This window comes from Panthera leo, chromosome C1 (assembly GCF_018350215.1).
Source record: "Panthera leo isolate Ple1 chromosome C1, P.leo_Ple1_pat1.1, whole genome shotgun sequence".
NCBI lineage: Eukaryota > Metazoa > Chordata > Mammalia > Carnivora > Felidae > Panthera > Panthera leo.
The window spans coordinates 39325336-39345391 of record NC_056686.1 but is presented as its reverse complement, the minus strand read 5'-3'; the positions used below and the strand labels follow the sequence as shown (position 1 = coordinate 39345391).

At 34.5% G+C, this 20056-nt stretch overlaps 1 protein-coding gene across 9 annotated transcripts in view; it reads left to right on the top strand.

The window, feature by feature from the left end:
- LOC122227036 (BEN domain-containing protein 5) overlaps nt 1-20056 on the top strand; it is a 1450833-nt gene that overhangs the window by 260244 nt on the left and 1170533 nt on the right. For all 9 annotated transcript variants that reach the window (XR_006205861.1, XR_006205863.1, XR_006205862.1 and 6 more), the window contains exon 3: nt 18820-18944. Coding sequence is in view for 6 of the 9 variants with exons in the window: in XM_042951161.1 (XP_042807095.1) it covers nt 18820-18944 (125 nt within the window). In the remaining 3 variants the exon portion in view is untranslated. The remainder of the gene's footprint in view (nt 1-18819; nt 18945-20056) is intronic.

The window sequence follows — 20056 nt, the reverse complement described above, 5'->3', positions numbered from 1 at the left end:
TATTATACTTACTTCATTGTATTCATATTAATTTCCTTATATATCTCTCTCCCAGTCCCCACTAGCCTCCAGGCTATCAGGTATCACTATGAGACTCTGTCTTAGTTGTCATCATGTTCCCAGCATTTAGTAGGATACTTAGTTTTATTTTTCACTTATAGTTCACCTATCTGGAGTGTGCAGATTATTGTTCAGCAAATATTTATTTACCTTCCCAGTGTAGGTGGGGTATAGTTCCCTGCTTCTTTGATTTTGGGCTTGGTCACTTGACTTTCTTTGGTCCATGGAATATTAATGGACATGATTCTGACAGAGATGTTAAATGTGCTTTGGTTTGGCTTTAGCATGCTACTGATTTGCCATGAGAACAGATGATTGACATGTGAAATATACCTTGATTCAAATGCAGCATAGCGGCCAGCCCAGCCTACCTGCAGCCTAAAGCAGAGCTGCCCAAGCCCACTGAAGATCAGCCAAACTGCAACCTGCAAACCAATGAGCTTAAGAATAAATGCTTATAGTTGTAAACCATGAAGATTGGGGTAATTTAATTTGCTATTCACTTACAAATACATGTTCATTTTATGGATTTGGAAAGAACTGTGGACAGAAAAGTTTTAACATAAACTCAACAAGACTTAAACAGTTAAGTTTAAAGTGCTTCACCAAAGAATGGCAAAGATGAATTCAGAGAGATGCATATATTAATATAGATGCATCTTTCTTTTAAGGTAAAATAAGCAGGGATGCCTGGGTGGCTCTGTCAGTTAAACGTCTGACTTCAGCTCAGGTCATAATTTCCCAGCTCGTGAGTTCGAAGCCTGGCATCGGGCTCTGTGCTGACAGCTTGGAGCCTGGACCCTGTTTCAGATTCTGTCTCCCTCTCTCTGCTCCTCCCCCACTAATGCTCTCTCTCACTCTCTTTCTCAAAAATAAATAAACATTAAGCAAATTTTCTTAAGGTAAAATAAGTATTAGGCTAGTCCCTCACATATTCAGGATCTTCACCTGATGAAATCCATTATATTCTGAAAGGAGAAAATGTTACTTTGCTAGGAAAATAGTGAAAGCAAGTACTTTTCATTTCATTTATTTTTTTTTTAATTTTAGGATTAAATTCAAGATTTGTAAATTTTAGAATTCTTAGTCCTCTCAGGTTACCATAAAAATACTCATAGACTTGGGGCGCCTGGGTGGCGCAGTCGGTTAAGCGTCCGACTTCAGCCAGGTCATGATCTCGCGGTCCGTGAGTTCGAGCCCCGCGTCAGGCTCTGGGCTGATGGCTCGGAGCCTGGAGCCTATTTCCGATTCTGTGTCTCCCTCTCTCTCTGCCCCTCCCCCGTTCATGCTCTGTCTCTCTCTGTCCCAAAAATAAATAAAAAACGTTGAAAAAAAAAAATACTCATAGACTGCATGGCTTAAACAACAGAATATTAGTTCTTACAGTTCTGAAGGTTGGAAAGTTCATGATAAAGTTCCAGTAAGGTTCAGTCCCTGGTGAGAGCTCCAGTCTTGACTTGTTAACCCCCTTCTCACTCTGTCCTCACACAGCGAAAGAGAGCAAGTGAATGAGCTCAAATGATTGAGTGCATGCTCTCTGGTGTCTTTTCTTATAAGGATATTAATCCTATCAGATCAGGGCCCCAACTTTACGAATTAATGTAACTTTAGCTATCTTCTTATAGGCCTTATCTCCCAAGTATAGACACGTTGGAGATAGGGTTTCAACATGTGAATTTTGAGGGAGACACAAACCATTGAGTCCAGTAGCAAGAGTTGCCTACTTTCTCATAGTATAAACTAGATTAGATTATCTTGTACATTTCTGTAATATCAGGGATATATCCCTTCATAATTCTTATTATAGGAAGTGATTCAATTAATGTTTATCTTCTCTACAAAAGCATAAAATCCGAGTGTAGGAACTGTGTCTGTTTTGTTCATTGTCATTACCACAGCAATAATTATGTTGGCCCACAGTTTATACTCAATATTTGTTAAGTGAATATTTTATGAAAGATAAGAGTTGGTTAGTTTACTTCCTGAGCAAAAGAATTAAGACATTTCATGTATTTTAACTACTTTCAAGAAGTACTTGAACATTTCCATTCCAAATAAGAGCAAAGGAGAATGAATTACAATATTTAGGGTCTAAAGTGGGATTTCTTTTATAAATACCATTCAGTCTTTCATCTTTCTTAGGCTACTTGCTCAAATACTAGAGTTCCAAAGAAAAAAGCCAAACGGGAAACTAAATATTGCTTTATCAGTAGTTGGGAAAGCTAATGAGAGATCTTTTTTTTTTTTTTTTTGGAATGTTTGTTTATTTTTGACAGAGCATGAGCGGGGGAGGGGCAGACAGAAAGAGGGAGACACAGAATCCGAAGCAGGCTCCAGGCTCTGAGCTGTCAGCACAGAGTCTAACGTGGGGCTCGAACTCACAGACTGCAAGATCATGACCTGAGCCGAAGTCGGATGCTCAACCAAGTGAGCCACCTAGATCCCCGCTAATGAGAGATCTTTTATCCTTCATTCCATTGAGTGACAGAAACTAGACTTGTCTGGTAAGCATATTTGACTCTGAGGATAGGCCTGGAAGCCTAATGGGTTATTCAGCGTACTCGTCATTGACTTTCTGCTGGTTTCTGTTTATTTAGGAGACATCATATGCTTGTAGTCCACACAGTAAATGAGAGCTGAATTTCATGGATGTAAAATATATTTCCCAAGGTTATATAGCTTAGTGGGTGGTAAAGCAAAGTCGTGAAACTATTTCTGTCTGGCTCACTGCTAGAGTCCTTAACCACTTCACCATGTTATGGATGTTATATGTGAGGAATAAAGAAAGTGATATGAGAAGGTGATGGGGAAAGATTAATTTGGGGGATTAATCTTGGAGGGGTTGGTGGTTGAGCAAGGCCTTGAAGGCTTCAGTGAGCAGACATAGATGATAACAGGGTGCCTAACTGTGAGAATAGCTTGAGCAAATGTCAAGACAGTTTATTATTGTGAAACAGTAAACAAAACTGTATATAAAGAAACAGGAACTCCAATGATCAATAAAGTCACACAGGTATCTAAAGGCGAAACTATGGAGGCATTTTTGTGGCAGGCTGTTTTTTTATTTCATTCTTTAGTTGGTGAAAAAGCCATCAAAGGGGGCTCTGTGGAAACTGGATCATAAGAGAGTGGGGGCGCTTGATTTGGTTAGATGTTATAGGTATGAAGACCACTTAAGAATGTGTTGCTATGAACTGAGAGTGAGAAAAGATTAATTGAGAAGGATGTGAAGGTTACATAGAATCATTTCAGAGTTACAATAGATAGTAATCCTTTTTGTGTCCTGTGCCCAAGGCTTAAAAGTTAATCAACGTTAGATCCAGAGCTGTAACGGGGTCTTGTGACTGCCATTCTAGTAAACAGTCCATCTACTTAAAAATATATGCCAGAAAACAAGTGTTAATCTTTGAAGAGGAATGACTTTGAAAGTGTCACCCAACATTCAAATTTGTATTTTTACTCTCATTGTATGGTGAGATATAAAGCATTAATTATTCATCATATATTCAATGTTTAATTGCTGGTTAATAGCTCCTAATATATTTCAAGGAAATCATGTTGTTTGTTTACTTGGAGAATCATTTCCTGTATATCAAATGAAAATATGCTCTCAACTGTAGGAGTTAGACTATTTGCATTCTCTGTTTCTTAATGCCACAGCAGTTTATGGTTAGAAGCAAGGGCTGTTTTAAGTTTTGTATGGCCTAAAGCTTATATAATTTCAGAGAGTCTTCTTTAATAAAAATTTTATAAAATTATGAATATAAAATTATATCTTCATAATAAAAAAGGAGATCCCAATAAATTACTGGTATCTTGGGGATTCGGATCCCTTTATGCTGAAACCTCTTTATGCTGTTTACCAGAAATGCTTCAAAGATGTGCAGCCTTGCTTTTCCTTCCTGTCATAAATATCTATAATTCCTGAACCTTGAAGTTAAGCTTCATTTCTTCTCAGTAAATTCACCTCTGGTTGGAAGGAAACTTTAGTTATATAGTCCAAATCTGCCAAATCCTCATCCAACCCTTTTTTTAAGTATTGTGCTGAAGATAAATTCACATTTAAGGTGGTCTTACCATTCTTTAATGAAAGGAAATTTCATTATTTTTATTTTCCATAAATGTGACTGGTTTGTCCCCTCAAACATTTAAATAAAATTGTCAAATGGGAAAGAATAATTTATCCCTTAACAAACATCTGTGAATTCTAGCTGTGTAATATACTCCTTCCTGTCATTGCTTCATGAGTCCTCATCAATTCTCACTTGACCTATTGCAATATATTCCTTTGTATTATCACTGCTTCTATCTCAAGCTTTATTCAAGTCTCTCATTTTCTCTTTATACTACCCTTAGATAGTGTTCAAAAAATGAAATTTGTTGGGGTGCCTTGATGGCTCAGTTGGTTAAGTGTCTGACTTCAGTTCAGGTCATGATCTCATGGCTGTAGAGTTCGAGCCCCACGTTAGGCTCTGTGCGGACAGCTCAGGGCCTGCTTCAGATTCTCCCTCTCTCTGCCTCTCCCCCACTCACACTCTGTCTCTCTCAAAAATAAACATTAAAAAAATGAAAAAAAAAAGAGATTTGTTATGCTACTCCTTTTGCTGAAAATCCTCCAATGGCCCCCATTTCCTTACCCTAATCTTACCTCTTCAACCTGATGTCCTGGTTCTCCTTGCATTTTTGCACCCTGATCATATTGGCAATTCCATGGCCTAGCCTTCCTGTCTTATTGCTCTGTACTCTTCTACATAATGTTCCTTTTTTTTTTTTTTAATTTTTAATGTTTATTGATTTTTGAGAGAGAGAGAGCGTGAACAGGGGAGGGACAGAGAGAGGGAGACAAAGAATCTGAAGCAGGCTCCAGGCTTGCATGAACCACAAGATCATGACCTGAACCAAAGGTGGATGTTTGAGTGACTGAGCCACTCAGGCTCTCCTCCTACATAATGTTCTTTCTGCTTTCTCCCACTTGACATCTGGAAGAGTCCTGTTCCTCCTTCAAGTGTAACTCCAGTGTCACTTCTGTTGACCCTTTGTGAGCCTTGCAACCTCAAGCAGGGTTAGACTTTTCACCTCTATGTCCCTATAACACATTTTGCATATTTTGACTATGAATCTTAAGCTGTTTTATAATAACTACTTATTTTTTAGTTTCCCTCAATTAATCGATAGCCTCTTTTATCCCAGTTCACTATTTCTGTGCACCAGGAAATATTCTCAACCTTCTGCTTGTGTCATCTCATTTAATCCTTACAACAACTTTATGAGTTTACGATTGGAACATTTGAGGCACAGTTTTTAGTCTAAGGACACACAGCTAGTAAGGAATAGAGCTATGAATCCAGGCAGTCTTATTCCAGAGTCTGTGCTTCTAATCACTATTCCATACTAAAAAATTAGAATCTGTAGGGGCACCTGGGTGGCTCAGTTGCTTAAGCATCTGACTTTGGCTCAGGTCATGATCTCATGGTTCTTGAGTCTGAGCCCTGCATTGGGCTTTGTGCTGACAGCTCAGAGCCTGGAGCCTGCATCAGATTCTGTGTGTGTCTCTCTGCCACTCCCCTGCTTGCACTCTGTCTCTCTCTCTCTCTCTCTCTCTCTCTCTCTCTCTTTTTAAATTTTTTTAATGTTTATTTATTTCTGAGGCAGAGAGAGACAGAGCATGAGTGGGGGAGGGTCAGAGAGAGAGGGAGATACAGAATCAGAAGCAGGCTCCAGGTTCTGAGCTGGCAGCACAGAGCCCGACGCGGGGCTTGAACTCACAAACCGTGAGATCATGACCTGAGCCGAAGTCGGTCGCTCAACCGACTGAGCCACCCAGGCGCCCCTCTCTCTCTCTTAAAAAAATAAACATTAAAAAAATTAATAAAAAAATTAGAATCTATAGTGAGTAATAAAATCTCTGCTACATAGCAAGTGCTTAATAAATATTTAGTGATTGAACCAAAGGGACACAAGAGTTCTTTAGCTTCCTTTGGTAGCCAAAATGCATTACATTGTTGTGTTTGAATGTACTTCTTGCTGGGCTCAGTATCTCTTTTAGTTTTGTCCTTATAGAGAGTGTATTTTTGAGGATATTCATGCAGTAACTGTGCATTTTTCAAGTTTTTTCTTCCTTTCAGCCTTTGTTGGAAAGGGGCTAATTATGATACTGCATTTTTGATTAAACATAGATTCTGCAATATAACAGTGATATGACTGCATTGATTTCTGTCCTTTTGTCTTCCTAGTCTTTTGATCAGGCAAATGCAAAGCTTTAAGAGTCTCTCTTTTCTTTTTTTTTTTAAATGGTGGGCCAACATCACAAATCCACTTCCTTGTTCCCAGGAAGAAGTGGATTTACTCAGGAAAGAGAGATTAACTCCCTGAGGGAAACAGTCACCATTTGGAAAATTGCCCTATGCAGATCTCTAAATGATATCCAGAAAGAGGTCCTCTCACATGGATGAGCACTTTGTTTTCTTATAGGATCTTATGCACCCAACTAGATAAATCAGTATAGTTACTTTTCTGTAGAAGGTGAGGTTTGGGAATTTATAGATCAGGCAATATCAGAAAGTCATTTGACCTTTGTTAACTTTCCAGCATAATAAGTTTTTTCTCTATCTTCAGGGTCTCCTCATCTTTATTTCGTATTTCAGTGTTACTCACTTGTATGATATGGGCTTTCTTCTTTCAGAGAATCATGTAACTGAAAGAAACTGCAGAGGGTTACTTGTAAGCATCTTGAATCTCAACTCACCAGTTCCGATGGACATTTTAATTGAGAATATAGTTATACGTTGGTCCTTGTCTACTTCCTAGATAACTTTAGATAATTTTCAGTTTAAAATTTCTTGTGTAAGATAAAAGATTTAAAGAAAAAACCTGATAAACAGAGTCCTTTAGAAAGCAGAGAAATGCATTTTTTGCATATAGTTTTTTCTTTTTTGAAAACAGAGGGCTTCCATATTTCTCTGTAAAGAGAGATTTTTTTTGGGGAGGGGACTTTGAATAACTTCCTGATATTCTTGGAAAAAATAAGAAAATACAGCCAAAATAAGGAAGGAAAATAAGTATCTCATTCTGAAAAATCAAATAAAATGTATAACATGAGTTTTATATAAAGAAAATAAGCCAACATTTTAAGGGCAAGTATAAATGCTATTTATGTTGACTTATCTCAGGATAACTTTCAGTGGACAAACACAGAAAAATAAAATAAATTTCACAGTTTTAAAGATCCATTATGGGGGATTTTTATGGCTTTTATTTTTGACCAGTTTATGTTTCTCTATTGTAGATATAACAATAACTCACTTTTGCACAGCAACCTTTGGGAATTTCTCCATCATAGCACTTTATGCTTGGATTGAAATGATCCATTTGTGTGATTATTGCTCCAGCTTGATTATCAATTCCATGAAGACAAATACTTATCGTATTTGTATTCCTGGTGCCCAACATGAGGTCTGCACTAGGATAGACCTTCAAAATGTTGCCATAATAACTGCCATTTGTATTACTTAACAATTTGGAATTTTCTTTTATTTATACATGTGTTGAACATATAAAATTTATTGAGTGTCTAGTTAGGGCTACATACTAGTGCTGAGGATACAACAGTAAACAGAACAGAAAAATATTCCTGAGCTTACATTCTTACCAGAGGGGACAAAAATAATCAATACTCAAGAAAATAAGTAATTTTTAGGTATACTTGAATATGGTGAGTTCTGTGAGAAAATTTAGAGTAGGTGAGATGAATCAGGAATGTGGGAAAAGAGTGTTTTTCAACATTAAATGCGGTGGTCAGCCTGGCCTCATTTAACAAGGGAGATTTGAGCAATAACTTGAACAACATTGGAGAGTTCTCCGTGTGAAAATGTGGGAAAAGAGAAGTTTAGGAAGAGGGAGTAGCCACTGACCATCCTTAAAGCTGGGGTGTGACTGACAAATAAAAGCAATAGTAAGGAGACCAAGTAGTGTGAGAATAGTAGGAAGAAAAATCAGACTGGTGAAAGGTAGACAGATCTTTCAGAATCTTTTAAAAACTTTGGGTTTATTCTGAAATAAGTGCTAAACCTCTTAAAGGCTTTTTGAACAAGATGTGATATTATCTGTTTTATGTTTTGGAAAGATTACTTTGGCTATTGTGTTGAGAATAGAATATAGGGGGGCAGACAGGGGGACCAGTTAGAAACAATCCAGGTGGGAGAATATAGTGGCTTGGATCAAAGTGATACCTGAGGAAGTAATGAAAAGTGCTTGGGTTGCAGATATATTTGAAAGGATTCTTTGATGAGTTTAAGTAGTTATTAAGTATGAAATTAAGACTCAAGGATGACTCCAATATTTTTCCGCTTAAGCATTGGCTATGTAATTTATGTACATAATCTCATTTAAACTTGATAATAATACTACAAATAAAACATTTTATCTTTGACAGCTGAGAAAACTGAGGTCAAGAGTAGTTAGGTTTGCCAAAAGCTTTAAAACTAGTAAGCAGTGGAATTAGGATTCAAATCTATGTCTGTGTAAATTTGAGGCTTGTGATCTTTTCAATATAAGAGCAGATAAGATGGTCTTCCTAAAATTTGTAACTGTGGCTTTAAGCTATGTTTTTGGGTTTTAAATTCCCACATGTTGTTTAAGACAGTGACCTCTTCCCCAAATGAAAAATTAATATAAAAAATATTTAATTCTGCGTGTTTTTTGCTTTATTTATTTTGGGACTCTCTTCTTGGGTGCATTTATATTTGTACTTGTTATGTCTTCTTAATGAATTGCTCTTTTGTCATTATGAAATATCTTCTTTTGTCTGTAGCAACTTTTGTCTTAAAGTTGATTTTTCTGGTGTTAGTATAAGTATTCCCGGTTTCTTTTGTTGTGTTTGGTATGTTTATTATTTTCCTTCCTTCTAGATGTGAGTTTGTTTCTAGAGTGCATCTCTTGTAGACAGCATTTGGATGGTTCATTAAAAAAATCCATTCTGACATTTTCTGCCTTTTAACTAGAGCGTTTATGCTTTTTACATCTATTGTAATTATTGAGAAGCTAAGATTATTTTGCTGCTACTTCCAATATGTTTCATACCTTTCTCCCATTCATTCTTCCATTATTGCCTTCTTTTGTGTTAAATAGATATTATCTAATGTATAGTTTTGATTCCCTTCTTACTGGTTTTACTATATATTGTTTTTTATTTTACTGTATTTTAAAATTTCTTTCCTTATTTGCCCTGAGGATTACAGTGAACTTAATTTAATTGATAGCAGTGTAGTTTGAAATAATACCAACTTAATTAATTTCAATAATATTATACTTATTTATTGTTATATATATTATAAATGGATACATTATGTATACTCGATACAGATTTATTATGATTGCTTTATGTGGTTGTCTTCTATATAAGTCGGAGAAAAAAAATCTACAGGGGCACCTGGGTGGCTGAGTTCGTTGGGCGTTCCACTTTGGCTCTGGTCATGATTTCATAGTCTGTGGGCTCAAGCCCCATGTCAGGCTCTGTGATGATGGCTCAGAGCCTGGAGCCTGCTTCAGATTCTATGTGTCTGTCTGTGCCCCGCCCCATTCAAACTCTGTCTCTCTCTTTCTCCTTCAAAAATAAATAAACATTAAAAAAATTAATAAAGAAAAAATCTACAAAAATAGTGTTTATATTGTCTTTTATTATGCAGTTTTTATGTGGATTCTTTTGTTTCTTCATGTGGATTTCCTTTATGCCCTAATGTTCTTTCATTTCAGTCATAAAGACATTCTTTGGTATTTCTTATAGAGTACGTTTTTAATATTTCTTAACTTTGTCATTTTTTTGAAGAATATTTTTGCTAGTTATCAAATTCTTGTATGTGTTATTACACTGCCTTCTGACCTCCATTATTTCTGGTGATAAATCAGCTATTAATCTTATTGAGGAAGCTTGGACATGATGAGTTGCTTCTGTGTTGCTGAGTTAAAGATTATTGTCTTTTTCTTTTGACAGTTTGACTATATGTCTATGTGTAGATCACTCTTTTTGCATAGGTGGAAAAAGGAAATGTTAAGTCCTTTTAAACATTATTGAAATTTTAGACTACTTGTGTCTTATTGGCTTGGACTTTTTATTCCCATCTAGCAATGTCTGCTTTTTATTGGAATGCTTGCTCTATTTACATATCTGTTCTGTTTAATGTAATTATTGACATGTTGGGCTTAAATGAACTATTTTGTTATTAATTTTCTTATTGCCTCTTCTGTTTCTATTACTTTGTTGCTGTTTTGCTGTTTTCATAATAAAAAGTCATTTTAGTATTCTATATTTTTATTAGATTCTTAGTAAATCTATTTTATATTTATATAATAGTTGCTTTAAAAATATTCAGTTGTAATTTATCAAACTTTTAAAATATTTTGTTTAAAATTTATTTTTAGAGTAATTTTAGGTTTATAGCAAAATTCAGGGGAAGGTACAGAGATTTCTTAAATATCCTCTGCCCCCCATTATCAATATCCCCCACAAGAGTGGTATATTTGTTATGACTGATGTACCTACATTGACACATAATCACCCAATCCATAGTTTACATTAGGATTCATTCTTGGTATTGTATATTTTATTGGTTTGGATAAATATATAATTCTATGTATCCATCATTATACTCATACATGAGTATTTTCACTGTCCTATATATGCTCTGTTCCCTGCCTATTAATTTCTCCTCTTTCCAACCTTTGATCTTTTTGTTGTCTCCATATTTTTGCTTTTCTAGAATTTCATATGGTTGGAATCATACCATATGTAGCCTTTTTGGATTGGTTACTTTTGCTTATTAATATGTGTTTTTTTTTCATGTCTTGGGCCCTTTTTTAGGATCCTTATTTTACCACTTCAAATTTAATACTTCATACTTGGTACCTTGAACTTGTAATTACTACTTATTTTTTCTCAAAGCTTATTCTTTCTACTTCATTCTTTCCACCTCACAAGTGTAGTTACCTCACATCAGTCTAATTGTATTTATTATTTCAATTCTTTTTTCTATTTTGTCATACATTTTGCGCTTACATACTTTGTAATCTGCTCTTAAGATGTTATTTATTTATTTCTTTAACATTTACTCATCTTTGAGAGACAGAGAGAGACAGAGTGTGAGTGGGGGAGGAGCAGAGAGGGAGACACAGAATTTAAAGCAGGCTCCAGGCTCATGACCTGAGCTGAAGTCGGATGCTTAACTGACTGAGCCACCCAGGTGCCCCTAAGGTGTTATTTTTAAAACTTTGAACAATCACCTTTTAAGAAAAATAAGAGACAAATAAAAACAATCTTTTAAAATTATATACTTATTTACTATTTTTTATTCTTATTGGTGTTAGCTTTATCTGATATATTTTCTCATCTTTAGCTTTTTATGTAGTACAAATCTAGGTAATGAATTCTCTCAGCTTTTGTTTATCTGAGAATGTTTTATTTTACCCTCATTTTAAAGTATGTTTTCATTGGATATTGACATCTGGGTTGAGAGTTTTGTCATTTCATTACTTTAGAGATGTCCTTTCTTAGAAATCAGTGGTTATTCTTAGAAGTCAATGGTTATTCAGTCAGAGAAAAACAAATACCATATGATTTCACTCGTATGTGGAATTTAGGAAATAAAATAGATGAACATAGGGGAAGGGAAGGAAAAATAAAATAAGATAAAAACAGAGAGGAAGGCAAAGTATAAGAGACTCTTAACTGTAGAGAACAAACTGAGGGCTGCTGGAATGAGATGAGTAGGGGGATGGGCCATATGGATGATGGGCATTAAGGAGGGCATTTGTTGTGATGAGCACTGGGTGTTATATGTAAGTGATGAATCACTAAATTCTTCTCCTGAAGCCAATACTACACTGTATGTTAACTAACTTGAATTTAAATAAAATTTTAGAAGGGGAAAAAAAAGAAGTGAATGGTTATTCTTAGTGTTGTTCACCTTTTTTATGGCTTTTCTTCTGGTTGCTTTTAAGATTTTCCATTTCTGTTTGGTTTTATTCAGTTTTGACTCTTACATGCTTGGGTTGAGTTTTCTTTTTGTCTATCCTGCATAAGGTTTCCTGAGATTATTAAAAACATTCTTTTCTTCTGTCTCTTCATTCTCTTTTTCTGAGATTCCTTTTACATGTGTGTTAGGCCATTTGTTACTATTCAATAAGTTCCTTGGCCCCAGTTAATTTTTCTTGTTTTCTTTCTCTCATTTCTTCAGATCACATGATTTTTTTATTGACCCATCTTCAGGTTCATTGACTTTTCACCATCTCTTGTCTAATGTTAAGTCCATACACTTAATTTTTCATTTCAGTTATTGTACTTTTTACTTACAGAATTTTTATTTGGTCCTTGTGGATTTCTCTTTCTAGAAATTCCATGTTTTTCAAACATAAAAATTATATTTTTCTTTAATTCTATTAACATGTTTTTGTTCTTTGACAATATTTATAATAGTTTAAAGGGTTTTTTTTTGCTAAATAGTACAACTAATCTCAGTGTGGATTTATATTAGTTGTTTCCCTCCATCCTTTTGATTATGGGCAATATGTATCTTTGAATGTCTAGTAACTTTTGATTGTACAATGGACACAATGGAAGATATATTTTAGAGAGTGGATTCTGTTATCTTTTTGAGTGCATTAGTGTTCATTGTAGAGGGTAGTTCATTTATGTATTACTTCAAGGCTGATTACCTTAAATTTACGTATGCATGGTTTAAATTTCATTGATGCAGATCTGGTGGAAGCCATAGGTATTTCCAAACTCTTCTCACTTCGCCCAAACTTTATCTCCTATGGAGATGTTATCAGGGCTTGGTTGTCCATTTTATTAGCAAAATATAGAATAGTTCTCCCTTAGAACATGGTTCTTATTGCTAAGGTGGACCTCTTCTAGTATCTCAACTGGGTCTTCTGCCTGTGGGGTCAAAGGTTTTTCAATTCTTGCTGTACTAGGCTCCCAATACTCTACTACCCAGCATAGTTACATCTCTAATATATCTGTTTTTCTTTCAACACTGTAGTATGTTCTCTTTGATAAAATGGATGTGGTTTCATTGTGTGCATGTGCTGCCTGGCTCTGAGCTGTGACTTATAGGAAATGATCTCAGAGTTTTCTGGGTTACCTACTCATCACCCACCATGTATAGTTTCCTCCTGTTTGCTGACCTGCTTCACAAATTTCACCTGCTTCAACAGCCTCAAATTAGATTTTTGTATACTCAGTTCATAGAATTTCTTTAGTGAGATTGGGATCTGGTTTCCTGCCATAGTTGGAAAATTTTTTCCTGGTAGAAAGTTAGCTCATCTTGTCAATGTCTCTTTTCTCAGGGTAGCTGTGTAATGTTGATTATTTTCTAATACTGAAATCAGTTGTTTCATATATTTTATCTGCTTTAATTCTTTTCAGTGGACCTAATCTCTTAACCATTACTCCAACATAGTTGAGCCAAAGATGTTGTTTTTTTTAATCAAATACTTTTTCTGCTTGTATTGATAAACATGATTGTGTTTTTATTTTGTTAATATTATTTGGGTTGATGATTTTTTGTAAGTTTTTTTATAAGAAATTATGCATTTCATGTATTTTTCCAGTGTATTGGCATAAATAGTTCACTGTGTATTTGTTGCTTTTTTCTTTTGCTTGTTTGATGTATAAAGGATATGCAGTAATATTTGCTTTTAATTATCATTTTAATAATATGTGTTTTCTTTCTCTTTATTTTTCCTAGTTGAGCAATGCTGGAGTGTGTTAGTATTACAAGTATTTTTCAAAAATCAACTTGTAACATTTAAAATTTTCTGCAGTACATTTAAAAATTTCTTTGATTTTCTAATCTTTTATTTATTATTCCCTTCTTATACTTTTTTTGGTTTTAAAGTATTGCTGTTTTTTAAACTTTTTATAATGGAAGCTTAGATAATTGATTATCAGATGTATTTGCCTATATATGTGTTTCTATTTTTGAATGGCTGTAGTTATAACAAATATTGATTGTTATGTATTATTATAATTTAGTTTAAAATACTATAACTGTGATAAGAGTACATATGTATATCATATAAATTCCTTTGAAATTTGTTGAGACTTGCTTTATGAACCAGAAAATGATCAATTTTGATAAATGTACCGTGTTCATTTGAAAGGTATACATATACACACATACAGTTCTATAAATATCAAGCGTTTCATATTAAAATGAGGTAGCCTTTTAAATTATATTTTCAAATTATCTTAATTATTTCTGAATATTTTCTTGGTTTTTCTCCGCTTGTGCTTTTGGTATGTTGAAATTTCTCACTGTAATTCTAAATTTGTCTCTATCTTCTGTTTTGTCAAATTTTACCTATGTATTTTGGAGATTCGTTAATAGAGGTACGTTTCTCTAAGATTTTTATATCTTCTTGATGGAATTACCCTGTTTTTTGTTTTATTTTCATCATGGGCAATTTACAGTAATGTTTCTTGATTTAAAGGCTACCTTGTCTGATATAAACGTAGCTACGTTAGATTTCTTTTTCAGAGTGCTTTCCTGGTATAATTTTTTTTTCTCTTTTACTATTTAGTCTTCCTGTGCTCTTAAATGTAATGTTGTCTTTATAGGCAATATATAGTTAATTTTTTCATCCAGAATAAAAATCTTTGTCTTCATTTGTCATATTTAGTCCATTTGTATTTAACATATTTACTGACATCCTTGCATTTAAAATCTACATTTTAGGGGTGGATGTGTGTCTCAGTCAGTTAAGTGTCTGACTCTTGATCTCAGCTCAGATCGTGATCTCAAGGTCATGAGTTGAATTCAAGTCCTGTGCTGGGCTCTGTACTGGGTGTGAAGCCTACTTAAAAAAATGTATGTATATATTTGAAATTTTGTTTGCTATCTTTTCTTGCCTTTCATGTAAGTGGAAGGGAACCAGATGATTTAGAGGCATTGTCAGTTTATTTACAAAGAGACATGTTCAGAAGGTCAAAAACTGACACTTTGTTGAAATATTACAGGTAACATGAGGAAAGAATTGTTTATGCAATACACAGAGAAGATATTGGTGAAAATAGTCAACGGAATAGTTAGAGAAGATCAAAAACTATATGATTATTATTTGAGATTGTAAACTTAGTGAAAGCAAAGACTATATGTTTGATTTACCAGCTGTTCTATTTTACAAACATAACATGATACTTTTTGAATGAATAACTAATTCAGTAGATGGATAAATGTGTTGACTGTGGCTATGGTATATTACAAGGACAGAACAATGGAGTCAGAAGTCTTTATTTCCAGGTCTTGCCCTAGTGCCTTAAAGCATGAACTTAACAAAGCACTAAACATTTCCAAGTTTCAATTACTCATCATGGGGTCATGGTGATACTTTAATAATATAAAGGGTGTCAAATCATTTTGAAACTGTATGGTTTTAGACACAAATGGTGTCTTGTTATTAGAAACCATATGTGGCAGCAATTTTATGACATGTTATTATTTATGAAAACTCATTTATAGTGTTATAGAATTAAAACAGATTTTCCGTTGAATGTTGAAATTTGTTTACATTAATGTATATTTTTTCAACCAGGGATTTTTAAAGGGCAAAAAACAGTGTTTCTTTTTCACTTTTTGTTTTTTAAGGTTAGTAATTTTTTAAGCATTATAACTTATAACGTGGTTTCAATTTATATTATCTCTGTATTCTTCCAATCATCTATGTTATGTAGAGAAATGGTTAGTCCAGTGATTAGAGTCATTTTGCTGGAATTCAAATCCCAGCTCTGACTCTTACTTACTTACATGCTATATAACTTTGGGTAAGTTATTTTATATCTTTGTCCCTTGCTGTTCTCATATGTAAAATGGGGATAGTAATGGTTTTTACCTCACAGGTGTTGTTGTGAGAATTAAATGGGTTAGTACACCTAGCATTTTGGACAGTATGTGGTATGTAGAAACGTTCAGAAAATGTTTTCAATTGAAAATTAATATTCATGTTAATTACCAAGAGGTAAATATTCGTATTTCTATTAATATAACCCTTACTTTATAGTTGAGAAAACAGTGGTTGGAACAAGTTAACTAAATTTTCCAAGTTCATTTAGTAAGTGGCAGAGCTAAAACTTGAGCGTAGATCTTCTGATTGTAAGTTCAATGCAGTCATGTAATAAGTATTCTGCCCCCTACAACATAGGGTTTAGTATATATTTCTGGATGATAATAGTTGAAATAACAATTTAACTGAGGAATCTCCTTGGGAATTCTGAAGACAATTAAAACTACAAAAATAAAATAAAAGTTTTTGGTTTTATTTAATGTTTGTTCTTTCTTATCAGTGCATGTTTTGTTTTGTTTTGTTTTCCATATATGTATTCTTAATTGGAGGCAACTGATTGTTTTGGTTGTGAAAGTAGGACTATGTCTGGATTCTCAGGCCAAATTTTAACGAGAGCAGAGAAAATTACCCTAAGGTTAATTGATAAGGTTTTGAGGGGAGGATTTTCTTATTATCTGGGATCGCTGCCTGATTAATCCTAGATCCAGGCAGCCAAAGAATGGTACAGCTGAAAGGAACCTTCAAGGTTAGGTAACTCAATATTCTCATTTAGTAGATGAAGCCTATAGAAGGTAAGTAATTTACCTATTGTTGGACAGTCAATTAAGCTAGAATTCAGATCTGCTGATTCCAAGGCTGGTATGCCATCTGTGACAACACAACTGGTGCTCAGTAAAATAAATAATGTGCCAGTAGAACTAGTAAAAGAATTAATTAAAAACTGTGGTATTAAGGTTAAAGTTTAATTCTGAGTATTCTTTTGGAGAAAGACACACTAGAGCTTATTTTAAGGTGGGATATTGCTGTCCTCTTCAGGTGCAATACAATACTGATTTCTTAATTTCCTTATTGCTGTCTATAGTCATGTTTACTTTTCTTCAGCTGTTGATTATCTGGTTTGGGAATTCACCAGATTCTTTGCTTTTATTTTTTATCCCATCCCACTGTGAAATTTATGGACAATTCATTGCTCATTAGAATGGAAGTCAAAGAGAAGAGACATAATGAATGGAAGTCACACCTAAGCTTATACATTTTCTCTGTTTCTTTTTTTTAACTGAAGTATAATTAACATACAGTGTTATATTAGTTTTTTGTGTACAGTGGAATGATTCAGCAATTCTATATATTAGTGCTCATCAAGATAAATATACTTTTTTAACTTTAGAGAGAGAGAGAGAGCGAGCGAGCAGGGAATAGGGGCAGAAAGAGAGTGAATCTTAAGCAGCTCCATGCTCAGTGCACAGCCTGATGTGGGACTCAATCCCATGACCCTGGGGTCATGACCTGAGCCGAAATCAAGAGTTGGATGCTCAACTGACTGAGCTACCCAGGCCCCGCAAGATAAATATATTCTTGATCACCTTTATTTATTTCATCCCTCCCTCATCAACCTCCCCTATGGCAACCTACATTTTTGATGTAAGTGTTCTGTTATTGGAGAAAATGGAAATTAATTTTATGACTGTTTGTGAATTTACCGTTACTATACTTATGGGGGAACAACTTATAATTTTTGTTTAAAATCTTACTCTACATATCCTTTAACATGTTTGTTTTAATTTTCTAACTTGTTTTATTTTTTATTTTTTTAAATTTACATCCAAATTAGTTAGCATATAGTGCAACAATGATTTCAGGAGTAGATTCCTTAGTGGCCCTTACCCATTTAGCCTATCCCCCCTCCCACATCCCCTCCCGTAACCCACAGTGTGTTCTCCATATTTATGAATCTCTTATGTTTTGTCCCCCTCCCTGTTTTTATATTATTTTTGTTTCCCTTCCTTTATGTTCATTTGTTTTATCTCTTAAGGTCCTCATATGAGTTAAGTCATATGATTTTTGTCTTTCTCTGACTGACTAATTTCACTTAGCATAATACCCTCCAGTTCCATCCACATAGTTGCAAATGGCAAGATTTCATTCTTTTTGATTGCCGAGTAATACTCCATTGTATATAAATACCACATCTTCTTTATCCATTCATCCATAGATGGGTATTTGGGCTCTTTCCATACTTTGGCTATTATTGATAGTGCTGCTATAAACATGGGGGTGCATGTGTCCCTTCAAAACAGCACACTTGTATCCCTTGGATAAATGCCTAGTAGTGCAATTTCTGGGTCATAGGGTAGTTCTATTTTGAGTTTTTTGAGGAACCTCCATACTGTGTTCCAGAGTGGCTGTACCAGCTTGCATTCCCAACCTTTAACGTGTTCTGATACAAGTTTGGAAATTACCCAAAGTAGTACAAACAGTATAGTATTGTTGTGAGAGTTAAATAGGATCAAGTATACTAGGGGTGATTTATATAAAGCTGAATATGAAATATATAAATTATTATTGTCCTTTTTTCTAAATAGGAAACTGAAGCTTGGTTGTGATTCTTACTTGGTTTTTTGGGGCTTGCCACATGTTCCATGGAACATCCCAATATGACAATATGTCTTATGTAACACAAATAGATCTGCTGGATGATAAGGACTGGAAGAGCTGCTTGAACCACAGCCTGGACTAGCTGGAAGGTTCTTCTTATCCTGGGCTGTATTCAGAATTGATAGCCTTGTAGGTTGTGAATACTGAACCTTACAAGTACTGAATGATGGCAAATATTGCTTTCAGACCTCATAATATTTAAATTTATGTGCTATTGAGTTGCATGAACTTCTATTAAAACACAGTTCTTTCAATTTTTATTACCAGGTAACCTTGGACGGGTGGACCAGGTCTCTGAGTTTGAGTATGACTTGTTCATTAGGCCGGATACCTGTAATCCACGCTTCCGAGTCTGGTTCAACTTTACTGTTGAAAACGTGAAAGAATCACAGGTGAGGGAAATATTGGATATCTTCAGTGTGATGTTCATAAGAAGATTATGCTTTTGTTTTACTTTAGAAATACCGAAATAATAACTGAATTAGGAATGTATTCTTGTATATCTATAGCAATGATACAGTTTTAAGCTATATACAGAAATAAGTATAATATGCTGGTTTTTGTTATCTGGTGGTTATTAAATAATACAAATAGGTTATGTGGGAACAGAAAGGGTTCTTTATGGATTGAAGAATTAGCATGATGTGCTGGGTTTCCTTGAAGGTTAAGGAACCACTGGAAGAGACTTGCTATAATGTTTATTATAGAGTGCTGTTCTCTATATTATTTCTTCTTTGTAAAGATCTGTAAGAGATATTTCTCACAGGCCTCAGTTTCAGAAAAAGCTTTTCTTCTCTTGTACAAGAAGGTGTTTATATCTTTTTAAAAAACTTTTTTAATGTTTATTTATTTATTTTTGAGAGAGAGAGAGATAGAGAACAAGCAGGGGAGGGGAAGAGAGAGAGGGAGACAGAATCCCAAACAGGCTCCATGCCGTTAGCACAGAGCCCCATGTAGGGCTTGAACCCATGAACCATGAGATCATGACCTGAGCCGAAACCAAGAGTTGGATGCTTAACCAACTGAGCCACCCAGGCACCCCAGAAGGTGTTTATGTTTTAATATGATTCTTGCAACTTATCCTATTTTCCCTTCTTTGTTGGAAAACTCAGAACCATTTTTATAGCCCTCTCTAATGATTCTTGAAAACTTTTTTGCTTGTGTTTCTATGTACTAATTTTTCTTTCATTCTGATCATATTAATCTGTATTTGACCATAATTTCTTCATCTATATTTTCTAACAGTGTATGTTTTTTATAATCCTGTTCAAATATTTTGAGTGAGAGAGTATTGATGAAAATAAAACTAAATGCATATGCCTTGAAAAAACATCTAATCCTAAGAAATCATTTATCATTCTATTGTATTGAGGCAGCTAATCATGGAAGACTGCACAAACTTTGTACATATAGTGACATAATTCTTTTAAGCACATGAAAGCATAGCACTACAACCTAATATCTTCCTTCTTCCTTCAGGGTCATCTTTTTCTAGAATACTTGG